Source organism: Urocampus carinirostris, chromosome 20 (assembly GCF_059441175.1).
Source record: "Urocampus carinirostris isolate Australia breed hairy pipefish chromosome 20, RoL_Ucar_1.0, whole genome shotgun sequence".
NCBI classification, from domain to species: Eukaryota; Metazoa; Chordata; class Actinopteri; order Syngnathiformes; family Syngnathidae; genus Urocampus; species Urocampus carinirostris.
The window spans coordinates 461141-473236 of record NC_142368.1 but is presented as its reverse complement, the minus strand read 5'-3'; the positions used below and the strand labels follow the sequence as shown (position 1 = coordinate 473236).

The 12096-nt window shown below is 45.3% G+C and overlaps 1 protein-coding gene across 1 annotated transcript; it reads right to left on the bottom strand.

Annotated features, from left to right (window-relative positions):
- Positions 1–134: 134 nt before the first annotated feature.
- Positions 135–10869, bottom strand: LOC148345912 (hydroperoxide isomerase ALOXE3-like). Its single transcript, XM_088324879.1, has 14 exons — positions 10592–10869; positions 8938–9142; positions 8790–8871; positions 8609–8728; positions 5555–5658; positions 5309–5481; positions 5098–5241; positions 4834–5037; positions 4670–4756; positions 3016–3182; positions 2823–2944; positions 1276–1376; positions 1030–1200; positions 135–878 (listed from the first exon to the last, which is right to left on the bottom strand). The coding sequence occupies exons 1-14, from the start codon at positions 10736–10738 to the stop codon at positions 699–701; spliced, it is 2007 nt and encodes a 668-aa protein (XP_088181005.1). The 5' UTR covers positions 10739–10869; the 3' UTR covers positions 135–698.
- Positions 10870–12096: the final 1227 nt, after the last annotated feature.

The window sequence follows — 12096 nt, the reverse complement described above, 5'->3', positions numbered from 1 at the left end:
TTTATAAACCTACTACGTACTGCATATGTAAATAAAACGCGTGTACAATGCACAACAAAAAAGGAGTTATTCAAAGACATCGAGTCAATCGCACAACAATTGTGTTTTATTTGAGAAAACGCCGACTTGAATATTCAGGTGATTGTTAAAGGTGAGATGGATAGATAGTTTATTCATCCCCATAGGGAAATTCACACTTCCAGCAGTATCCTTGTGTTGAAAAATTAAACAATAAAAAAAGGATATAGAAAACAAAAATTGTTTACCTGACTGCCCATTTTGCACATCTGTTCAGCTGCTCCTCTTGCACTCTTTGCACTACTGCATAGTACTCATAGCTATAATTATCTAGTATATTATTTAGTATTTCAATACTTCAACTCAATACTACATATTTATATCCGTACATTTAAGGAAATTGTGTGTGGCAAAAAGGTAGATGAGAATTTGTATTGTTTCCTTTATTCTGTTTTTTGACACGACGTGTCTCTCGTTTGAAGTTTGTTGTGCGGCCATTTTATTTTAATAGGTATGACTTTCATGCTCTGATGCTCTTTCATGATTTGTGACTGTTGCGGAGCGTAGAACAGATGAGCACCTTTCCATTCAAAATGCGTCTCTACTCACAAATGTTTCAGGTTACAAAGCGACTCCCAGAACCGATTCAATACGTAAGTAGAGCTACCGCTTTATCCGATCTACTGAATGATACTGTTGTCGATTTCACCCGGGTCCAAATACGGGTACGGAACCACCAGTTTCGCATTCCGAGCCTTGATTTTGTCGCTAAGGTCGGCGAGCGCCGCCTGGAACTCCTTCATCATCTGCTTGACTTCCGGCTCTTGGAATCGTTCCTCGGGGTAGGAACCCAGGAACACCTGCGACAATTACAAAAGATGGAAGAACTTCATGGGTTTTTTTAGAACCTGTTGGATCACAACTTCTATCCTTAAGGTTTGTCGGCGCAGAGTCGACTTTTTCTAGCGCGTGGCCCCCGGATAAAACGAGTCTGACCCCCCCTCCACTTACGGAATCGGAGTGTTTGAGGGTGAGCATGTGGAGGAAGCTAGCCGCTAAGACGGCATCGCCCACGTTGGGGAGGGTCTCCAGAATCCCCTTCACGCTGGACTGTCCTTTGGCCGTCGGAGACGGCTTCCGTAACATGGCGGGACCGTTGGGGTTGAACATCTGGTAGTCGTACTAAAGTAAGCGAGCGCTCCATTTAGCACAAGAGAAAAAAATGGAAGTTCCACAAAAAGCTGTTTTTCCTCCCACCTGGGCGTTATTGACGGCTGCATGCTGAGCAGACACGGTGAAGATCATCATGGTGATGAACTTCACCACTTGTTCCACGCATTCAAAAGCTTGCGGACATCCTGTAGCAATTTGCAAAAAAAAGACAGTGTTTTGTCGTGACAGGACTACCTCTCGTCACAACGAACCTGACCTGTTGTGGATTATTGGAGTCGAGCTTGAAATTAGATTAAAACGGGAAATTCTAGGCTTGTTTCTCCCGAGTGTTAATGTCAGCGAATGTTATTATTAATCACCTTGGGCTGCCAAGGAATAACATCCTGCTTGGCGTGGAACATGCGGTCAAGTCAGACATTTGGATGTCAGGCCGAGCCCAATGATGTTCTCGGAAATTGTGTAACTTTGGAAAATCGAAAAAGGACGAAAACATTCTGGGGGAAAACATTGTGTCCGGTAGCGTGCATTTTGAGATAAACACGTGCGTCATCGCGAGGGGGACGAACTAAGAATGTCTCTTAGACGAATAAGAACTCTGACGAAGATAAATAAACGGCTCTCCCTCTCCCGCCAAGATCTACCTGCATCTTGTTTTACATGTTTTGGGGCGAGGCAATAAAGTCTGCTCCGAAAACGTCTCCGCATACAAAAGTTTCGGGTAAGAAAGTACCTGAAGGGGGAAATATTGCCCCAATTAAAGACGTTTCAGGATGAGAAGTCGAAATGACAGTACAGTACACGCTGCCGTTTGTCACTTTTCGAGTTCTACCTGGCATGCTCTTCGTGTCCTCTTCCCAGCATGCCATTCCCGCTCTTTAAGAGCTATCATTCACGACGGACCCCACGAAAGACATGCAGAAAAGAAGAGACTTTTTCTGGCCGTCGAAATAAACCAAGAGATATCAGAAAGGTATGGAAACACACACCGCTGTGCAGAATGAGTTCAGAGACGACATTCTATCAAGCCTATGTTAATTTTTTTTGGGCAGAATTCCACAAAGTTTTAGAATTTGTGAAAAGAAATCACCCAGAAAAGGTTTTGACAGGTCGGGCTATCGCTCTTGATGATGATGTCTGCGTCGCGCATTTCCCATGCATTACCAAAAGCAGACGTCATTGGATCAGTTTTTTAGGAAACAAGGCAAAAAGCACCGCTGAGGACCAGTAAACCGAGAGGCCAGTAAAAAGGTAATTTCATATTTTGAGGATTTCCTTTGACATTAGATGCTTCTCGTTTTATGTTGTTTGTTGTAATCTAATTTGAAGATGTAACGGTTTCATGTTCTGATACTCTTTTATGATTTTTAAAAAAACATATCCGACTGGGCTTGGAACAGATGAGCACATTTAGATTCAAAAGGCGTCTCCACTTACAAATGTTTCAGGTTACAAAGCTACAAATTGAATTTATAAGTGGAGGTACCACTGTCCAAATATTCATTCGTTCGTTTTCTGAACCGCTTGTTCCCGCCAGGGAACTGGAGCCCGTCGCAGATGACTCCCGGAACGAGCGGCAGCCAATCACAGAGCTCCTCTAGTTTCACCATGACAAACTCCATCGGTTCTGATACCTGAACATGGATTTCCTAGAAAGCAGTGCGTGAATATCTCTTGGATCCATCCTTGGAGCTCAGAGTCCTCGATCAGCTCACAGTCTGAACGGTAGTAGAAGCCGATAACATCCTGGACGAACCTGGAAAGCAAAACCGCGATCTGGCGTTAATCCGTTTTTTGAAATCTAATCCGGGTGACTCCAAAAAGAACCTGTAGATGATGTCCCAGATTCGAAGCCCGTCGTCTCTGTAGTGGAAGTCGGGGACGGACTCCAATCCACGAGCGCCAATGTCGTCGGGTAAACAGAGCGAGGCGTACGTCAGCTCGCCGTGCGCCCGCGCCATTATCTCCAAGGTGCCGTCCATTCCGATGGAACTCTGGCCACGTAAAGGAGACCTTTAAGACCGGCGCCAAAAGAACCCCAGAGCAATGTTCCCTCTCATTTTCCTTAGGGGTCTGACACAAAGTGGGTGAGCAACGCTTGAAACAACAGAGAGCAACGGCAATCCCAAGTCTGGCAATTAATCCATTATCAAACATGGCCAAAACTTGACATCACGTTACATTTTGCTGAGTTTCCGGCAATGCAAAATGATTTTTCACTTTTGAATGACTTGACTCATGTACGATTGCCTACAAACGTCATTTGTTTTTACAATTCTTTCACAAGATTTCCATTTATTTTATTCCTGGTATCTTTTGTCGCATAATACTAACATTTTTGGGAGCTTATTGAGTCGGTTGCACGATACACAACTGTATTTAATCCCATTTTTGAGTGGAAGTACAATGTTGGCAACAAGATTCACTTGATATCATTGGAAATGATTTGAATGCAACACAAACTTATTCCTCTTTTTCCCAGTTTTTTCTCCTTTTTAAAAAAAAAATCTCATTGTGTTTAGTTTTTCCTAGCTGTTAGAGAACAAAAAAGTAAGAAAAAAACTATTACCTTTTTTGTCATGGTCGCCGTGGCGACCGGTCTGCCCCGCCCCCTGGGCACCGGCTGAAGCAGATCAGCTAATTGCGTGGCTGCTACTTAAGGTTGGGTTGTGGGTATTGCGGTGTTGGCTCATTACACCTTTTCCGTTCTGTTATGCCCTGTCCTGTTTAGTTTGAGTCGGAGGAAACCTGTACCTGACCATTCTGAGTGTAAGAATGTTTTTGTTCTGTTTTGTCCCGGAGTTTTTGGACGACTTTTATTTTGGTAAATAAAAGTTTTGATCGTCGCGCAATTGAGTTCTCCCTTCCTGCCTCCTGCCTCCGTTCTGGCCCGGTCGGTCCCCTCGTGACATTTTTTCCCTTTATTTGCTTTTTTGTTTTCTTCTGGCTTTTTTTCTGAATTTTTCCTGCTCTTTTCTTCTCTTTTTCTCTCCTTTTGTTTGTTTTTTTTTCTCAGCTTTTCACTACTATTTCATTTTGGTATATATTTTTTTTGTTCAATTTCCACCCCTTCCCTTAAGTCATTTTGTGCACAATTCTACATAACATTTGGTCGTGTAGGGATGAAAGAAGCAAAAACAACCCGAAGAGCCGTTTAGGACCCGAAAGAGCCGGTTTCTTTTAGTGAGCCGAGCCGAAGAAGCCGGTTCTCAAAAAACTCTACTGACTTTACTCAACTTCGTTCTACTTGGACCTTGACTTCCAAATATCGCGTTTAGAACACAGCGTCAGGGGAACCCGTGTATTTTTCCCTTCATGCACTGTCACTTTGACTTAAGTCGCTTCTTAATGAGCAATGTTTGAGCCCTGATTTTTGTGAGCCGGCTGGATTTTCTTGTGCGGGGAAAAGCTCTGGGTAGTGCGCAACTGCGCACACACGCAGCTTAGAGGGAACATTGCCCGAGAGCACAGCAAGTCATACCAATGAGAAGATACCAGAAGGTCCAAACAGGACATCGCGGCCCTGGGAATTGACGTGTAGAATCCATCGGAAGTGGGGGATCAGCAGCTGCGCGGAAAAGGAGAAAAAAAATGTCCCGGTCGTTAAAAAGTGGAAAAAAATCTCCCGTGTATCCGCGGTTCTACCTTGTAGACAGGATGTATGAGTGAGAAGTTACGATGAAGACTCATGGCCCAGGCTTCGGACAAGAAGTGAGTTTTCCCCAGGTGGGAGATAGCCTGGTGAGTCATGATGTCGGCGTTTTTGAGAAAGATCTTGGCCAGCAGCCAGTCGCTCTCCTGGTCACTCGGGAGAAAAATGGGGTTCTCCTCCGAAGGTTCTTGATGCACCTATCCGAACACACTCTGAGGAACACATTCGCCGATGGACCGGAGGACGCCGTGAAGTACCTGGATCGCCAGCGGGATCAGTTTTCTCTGAGGATTCAAGTACAAGAGACAGAGAGGAGCCGGCACTTGCAGACTCTCGCCGTTGTAGAGCTTCCCGGGTATTCCGCTCAAAATCTTCTGCTCGTAGAGGAACATGTTCCCTCTCTGCGCCAAACAACGGTTACTACGGCGCCGACGGATCGGGCAGATCCTAGGAGCTCTTCGCGGTTACCAAGAATTCGTTGAAGAGCGGCATACCGATATCCAGGTACGGCTTCACCATGTCCTCGGTGACGGGGAAATTCCGGGGCAGTTCGGAGCAGCGTCTTATCATACCGGGGTTGGAGCCGTTCAAGAACTGGGAGCCGTAAAAATCGTCTTCTTTCCAGTGCTCGGCCACGTAATCTGGGAAACCCCGGGAATTGAGCTCATCGGATTGAGGGAAGTCTAGGAATAAAAAAAAGGAAGGACGACCTACCCGATACCAGTGTCTTTCTATCGCTGAAGATGGCTTTCATGTCTTCGAAATTTTTCCAACTTTCTTCAGATCCGGCCAATCCTTTCAACTTGAGTTCCAAACCCCTCCAGAAAAACAAGACGGGAGTTGTTAACGTCACCCACTTTTTGGACCTGACTGCCCAACCGAGGCTTGAACCGGGCACAAGAGCGTGGAATCACCACACCCGTGTGCCCGATTATCCTACAGCCGTGAAAAGGACATTTAGATGTCCACACGTTTGTTGGCTCTTTGCCATTTTTCATTTCTTCTGCCAGTGTCATCTTGGTTTTCAGATCTACCTTCATGTCAGGTTCGATTTTTGTTCCTTGTTTGGGCATTTCATTAGTTGTTTAGTGACCACTTCTTTGTTCTTGGTTTTGTTAATAAATAATGTCCTTGTTTTGAGCACCTGTTTCCGGTTCCCACTAAAGGATTTTATACATTTGACTATAAAGGATTTTATACGATTGACTCAGTTTATGGCAATAAGGATATTCACTGACAGGGCAGGCTTCTCGAAATGCATTATATTTTGTCTGGGAAAATTTGGATATGCTGTTTTGGGAAAACGAGACATCAAGGCACTGTGTTGTGAGCAGGGTTACTTTAACTTGATTACTTTCAATGACTTCTGGATTACTCCAATATTAAATATGCTAATGAAAGACAAAAGAAACTAAATATGAATAAAATGAGTCAAATTTGTGCAGGCTTGGGGAGTAACGGAATCCACGGAACGGCAAAAATGATGTTTGGATTGATTTTCATTTTGTTTCTGTGGCATTTAATGTTCGTTTTGCCGGAGATCAAAGAGATCAAAGCCAGGAGAGAAAGCTTACCACGTGTTGTGAGTCATCATTTTGTTCATATTGAGTTTCTTTTGTCTTTTATTAGCAGATTTGGTATTGGTGTAAATTGGTGTAAATGTCAAAAAATCCAGGAACGTTTCCTCAACAAAACCAACACCAGGGATATGTGGAAAGGCATTCAGGCCATTACCAAATACAAGCCAACCACCGCCCCAGTGCAGGACACTAGCATGGACTTTCTGAATGACCTCAACAAATTCTTTGGAAAGTTCGAGGCACAAAACGGCACCACTGCAGCGAAAGCGGTTCCAAATCAGGACGAAAGAGCACTCCACCTGGACTCATCTGACGTGAGGAAGACCCTGAGAAGGGTCAACACAAGGAAGGCTCCAGGCCCGGACAACATTCCGGGGCGGGTACTTAGGGAGTGCGCCGATCAGCTGGCTTGTGTACTAACAGACATTTTCAACACCTCGCTAGACCAAGCCAAAGTACCATCATGCTTCAAATTTGCCAACATCATCCCAGTGCCAAAGAAACCCCAGATCTTATCATTCAACGATTACCGGCCCGTTGCACTGACTCCTATCATAATGAAGTGCTTTGAGAGACTGGTTAAAGAGCACATCACCTCCAGTCTCCCCTCCTCATTCGACCCCTTTCAGTTTGCCTACAGGACAAACCGCTCCACCAGGGATGCCATCTCCTCTGCGCTTCACCTGAGCCTGACACATCTAGAGGAGAAGAACACCCATGTGCGGATGCTGTTCCTGGACTTCAGTTCAGCATTCAACACCATCATCCCACAACATCTGGTAGACAAAATGAGACTCCTGGGTTTCAACACCCCCCCGCGGAACTGGCTGCTGGACTTCCTCTGTGACAGACCCCAATCAGTGCGGATAGGTCAGAACAGTTCAGATGTCATCTACCTCAGCACGGGCTCCCCCCAAGGCTGCGTCCTAAGCCCCTTGCTGTTCACCTTGATGACACACGACTGCGTCCCTAGGTCCGCCACAAACCACATCGTGAAGTATGCTGACGACACAACAGTGGTGGGCCTCATCAGGGATGACAACGACCTGGCCTACAGAGAGGAGGTGGAGCAGTTGGTGGGCTGGTGCAGGGACAACAGCCTGGTCCTGAATGTTGACAAAACTAAAGAGATCATTGTCGACTTTAGGAAAAACCAGCCCAACCATGCCCCACTTTGCATCAACAACAAGGCTGTGGAGGTTGTCAGCAGTATCAAGTTCCTAGGGGTGCACATTACAAACAAACTCACCTGGTCCGTGAACACTGCATCACTGGTTAAGAGGGCACAGCAGCGCCTGTACTTCCTGCGGAGGATGAGGAGAGCCCACCTGCCCCCACCCTCCCTCATCACATTCTACAGGGGCACCATAGAGAGTATCCTGACCAGCTGTATCTCTGTGTGGTGTGGAGGCTGCAGCGCTACCGACTGGGGTAGTGTGAGGAGGGTAACGAGGACAGCAGAGAAAATAATCGGGACTACACTTCCCTCCATTCAGGACATTGGCCAGAAGCGCTGCCTATCCCATGCTAAGAACATTACCGGGGACCCGTCTCACCCCCATCATGGACTGTTCACTCTGCTAGCCTCTGGGAAGAGGTTCTGCAGTGTGCGGTGCAGGACCACCAGGCTCCGCAATAGTCTAGTCCCCCTGGCCATTAGACTGTTAAATGGTCAATCTAACATATAGTTAACTTAAATCTAAACGGCTGCTAATCTGACTTTTTGCACTACTGGCAGTTTTTTATAGCTTGCCACTCATTGCACATTGCTCTCTGCACTATGGTAATTACAGCGTTATTGTTACAGTGTTAATGTTACTGTGTACCTGACTTGTTAACCTGACTGCCCATTTTGCACATCTGGTTAGCTACTCTTCTTGCACTATCGGCACTATGGTAAAATACTATACGTAGCCAAAATACAATACAACTTTATTTATATCTGTACATTCAAGGAAACTGTGGGGGTCAGATGCATCGACATTTCGTTCTGTATACACGTGTACTAGAATGACAATAAAGTAGATCTGAATCTGAATCTGAATCTGAAATTGTTGGATGAACGTACTGTAGGTTGTATTTGGTTGATGGAGTCAGATAACTCATTCGAACGCTACATTTTGAGAATTGAATTCCAACACCACCTCCCCTCAAACCTTCGTCCTAACGTCTATTTCGAGGAGCTTACTTTGAAGTGATGTCCGAACGGGCGTCTTCAACTCTGGCCTTGGACATGCGGATTTCAGCAGGGACGCTTTCGGTGCTAAAACTGCTGCGGTGCGGAAGGCCTCGGTTCTCGGAGGCCCACCTGGGGTCAGAAAAACCGTCGTGATCATCGAGAACACACCGAAAAGACTGGAGGGACTCACTGAAATAAGCTCTTTTTCGACGCCAGCTCTTTTTCGCGGTGCTCGATCAACAAAGGGTGCTGGTCTTCGAAAGGTTTCGTAGCTGAAGAGAAAAAAAAACGGATCGTTACTGGCAACAATCGAGCGTGTAAGGAACTATCGAGCGGACCTCTTCCTCCTCTCAGCTCCACCACCTCGTTTTTGGAAAGCCATTGGTAACAGGGGAAGAGGAGGGTCTCCCCTTTCGGGGTGGTCACGGTTATTTTGCTGCAGTACCATTCGTCGTCATTCAGGAGAAAACGGGGGTCTTTCTCCACCCTCAGCAGCAGAAGTTGCCCCAAGTCGGAACCGGTTTTGACGACGTAGGTCTCGCTCTGCCAGTCCACAAACGAGAAAAATGAGCACGTAAATCAAAACGTGACGAGTCAGGACGGGCCGATCTCCACAGGGCCCGGGGGCTTTTCAAGGCCTTATTCGGTAGCAGATTTTGCTCCGTGGTTCCTTAGACCAGGTCACTTCAATCCCAGTCTTTGAGGGCTAAAATCCTGCAGCTTTTGGATTTTCCCATCCTCTAGCAAACGCGATTCGACCTTTTTATATCGTGATCGGGTATCTTTCTCGTTTATGTGTTGATCGGATGAATCGGGCATGTTAGAGGACAGAAAGCTCTCTGACCCTAGAAGATTGCAAAAGCCCACCAGATACGGACTTTTGCGATTCTTGAACCCGCAGATCAATGTTCCCTGTCATTTTCCTTACAGGTCTGAGCGTTCACACAAAGTCGGTGAGCAACACTTGAAACAACAGTGAGCAACCATAATCCCAAGTGTGGCAAGATAATTCATTATTAAACATGTCCAAAACTTGATATCACGTTACATTTTACTTTGGAATGAATTGACTTATGTACGATTGCCCTACAAACGTCATTTGTTTTTACAACAATTCTTTCACAAGATTTCCATTTCTTTTTTTCCTGGTATCTTTTGTCGCATGATACTCACATTTTTGGGGGCTTATTGAGTCAGTTGCACGATACACAACTGTATTTAATCACATTTTTTCGTGGAAGTACAATGTTGGCAACAAGATTGACTTGGTATCATTGGAAATGATTTGAATGCGACACAAACTTTTTCTTTTTTTCTATTTTTTTTAATTAATTAAAAAAAAAAATCTCATTGTGTTTGTTTTTTCTTAGCTGTTACTTTTTTCTTTTTGTTCTGTATTTACATTTTTTCCTTTGTTTCTTTCCTTTGTTTTTTTCTGGCTTTTTTTCTGAATTTTTCCTTCTTTTTTCTCTACCTTTTGTTTCTTTTTTTCTCAGCTTTTCACTACTTTTTCATTTTGGTATTTTATTCTTTTTTGTTCTATTGCCCCTTCCTTTAAGTCATTTTGTGCATCATTTTACATCATATTTGGTCATGTTGGGATGAAAGAAGCAAAAACAACCTGAAGAGCCGTTGAGGACCCAAAAGAGCCAGTTCCTTTTAGTGAGCCGAGCCGAAGAAGCCGGTTCTCAAAAAACTCTACTGACTTGACTCAACTTCGTTCTACTTGACCTTGACTTCCAAATACCGCATTTAGAACACAGCGTCAGGGGAACCCGTGTATTTTGACCTTCATGCACTGTGACTTTGGCTTCTTAATGAGCAATTTGAAGCCCTGATTTTTGTGAGCCAGCTGGATTTTCTTCTGCGCTGAAAAGCTCTGGGCGGTGCGCAATTGCGCACACTCGCAGCTTAGAGGGAACATTGCCGCAGATGCCAAATTGAGGTCCCACGAGATGCGAGACTGCAATCATCAGGTCCGGGCAAACTCACCTCGCCGGTCTTAAAATCCAGACCCCAGTTGTCCAAGTCAGTTTTTTCCCCCTCTCCTTCGCTTCCGATCAAGGTGACGGAAATGTGGTCCAAGGTCCCCGCGGACTCCCTTCCTCCGGTCGTGACTTCCAACTTGTACTCCGCCATGGCAGCTCAGTGGCAACTGATAGCATCTTTCTTCGAGCTTGACTTGAAAAATACGCAAGAGGCGGTTTTTCCAGAGTTTCCGGTCGTCTTCTCGGTTTGAAAGGCGAGGGTCCGTCCCCTGTAAAGGACCAGGAATGGTAATGAGGTCTTGGCGTCTGCGGGGACCAGTCAAACGTGCTTTCATGTCAGAAGGTTTGAGTTACAGCACACTGACAAGTGCAATTACCGCCGCCCTCCGGGGCATTCCTCCGTTCAACCCACGTTCATTGCTCCTCACAAACTTCTGCGGAAGAATTTGTAAAAACGTGTTGATAGACATTACTTCCCACTGGTCTTTTGTCGTTTTTATTTCATTTAATACATTTGTTCCCCAAAGACGAGGGTGCCACACTCATTTGAGATGCTGAGGGGCCACATGCTTGGAAAAAAAATCTCACAAGGGGCCGGATTAGTCAATTCAGAAGAGAAAGGGAGAATGAAAGGAACAGAGGGAAAAAAGACGAGATGTAGAGAATTGAAAAGACAGAGAAATAAAGAAAAAAGTTAGGAAAGAGAAAAAGAGCAAGAGAGGGAACCAAAAAAAATAAGAGGGAGACACAGAGATACAGCCCCAGTTGCTATGTGAGTGGCACCTGGCTTTGGCAACATCAAGTGGACATATTTAAAACGGCGGCTCATTTTTCTCCTGTGCTTCTTTCGACAATGTCCCACCGGCCGGATTGACACCCTTGGCGGGCCTGATCCTGCCCCGCAGACCTTAAGTTTGACACATGTGCATTAAGGGAAATTCATTTCCGACTTTACCAGTACGAGTGGGACGGGAGGTTAGTCAGTGCTGTCGCAGCAGAGCGTGCGCCAAAGGACCCATTTACAGCAGATGGTATTCCCAGGCAGTCTCCCGACCAGGCTCGACCCTCCTTTGCTTCAGAGATCGGGCTCTCAGGCCGCTATAGCTGTAAACAGGGTTTGTACGTCGTCTTAATGGCCAAATTCAAGTCATTTACTAGTTAAGGCCTTATATCCATTTTTCAATTTCTCAAGTTCCATTAGAAGAAAGTCTGCTGTGAATCATTTTTTTGCAGAGCCACAAATATATTGGGCGTGCATTTATCAACACATATATTTGCGATTTACTCAGGATGTAAAAATCGTTTTGGAAACAAATCTCTCACTTCTAGGACAATATATCAACTCGTGCCAGCTGCCGTTAATCACGAGGTGAAACGAAATGCAACGGCAAAGCTAAGCCACCGGAGAGCTGTGTCTGCATCATTTAAGCAGACTTAGAGAAACATGGCAACAGCTTTAAGCATTTACAAGCACAAAATCTAAGCACTTTTCAGATCTTTAATCTATAT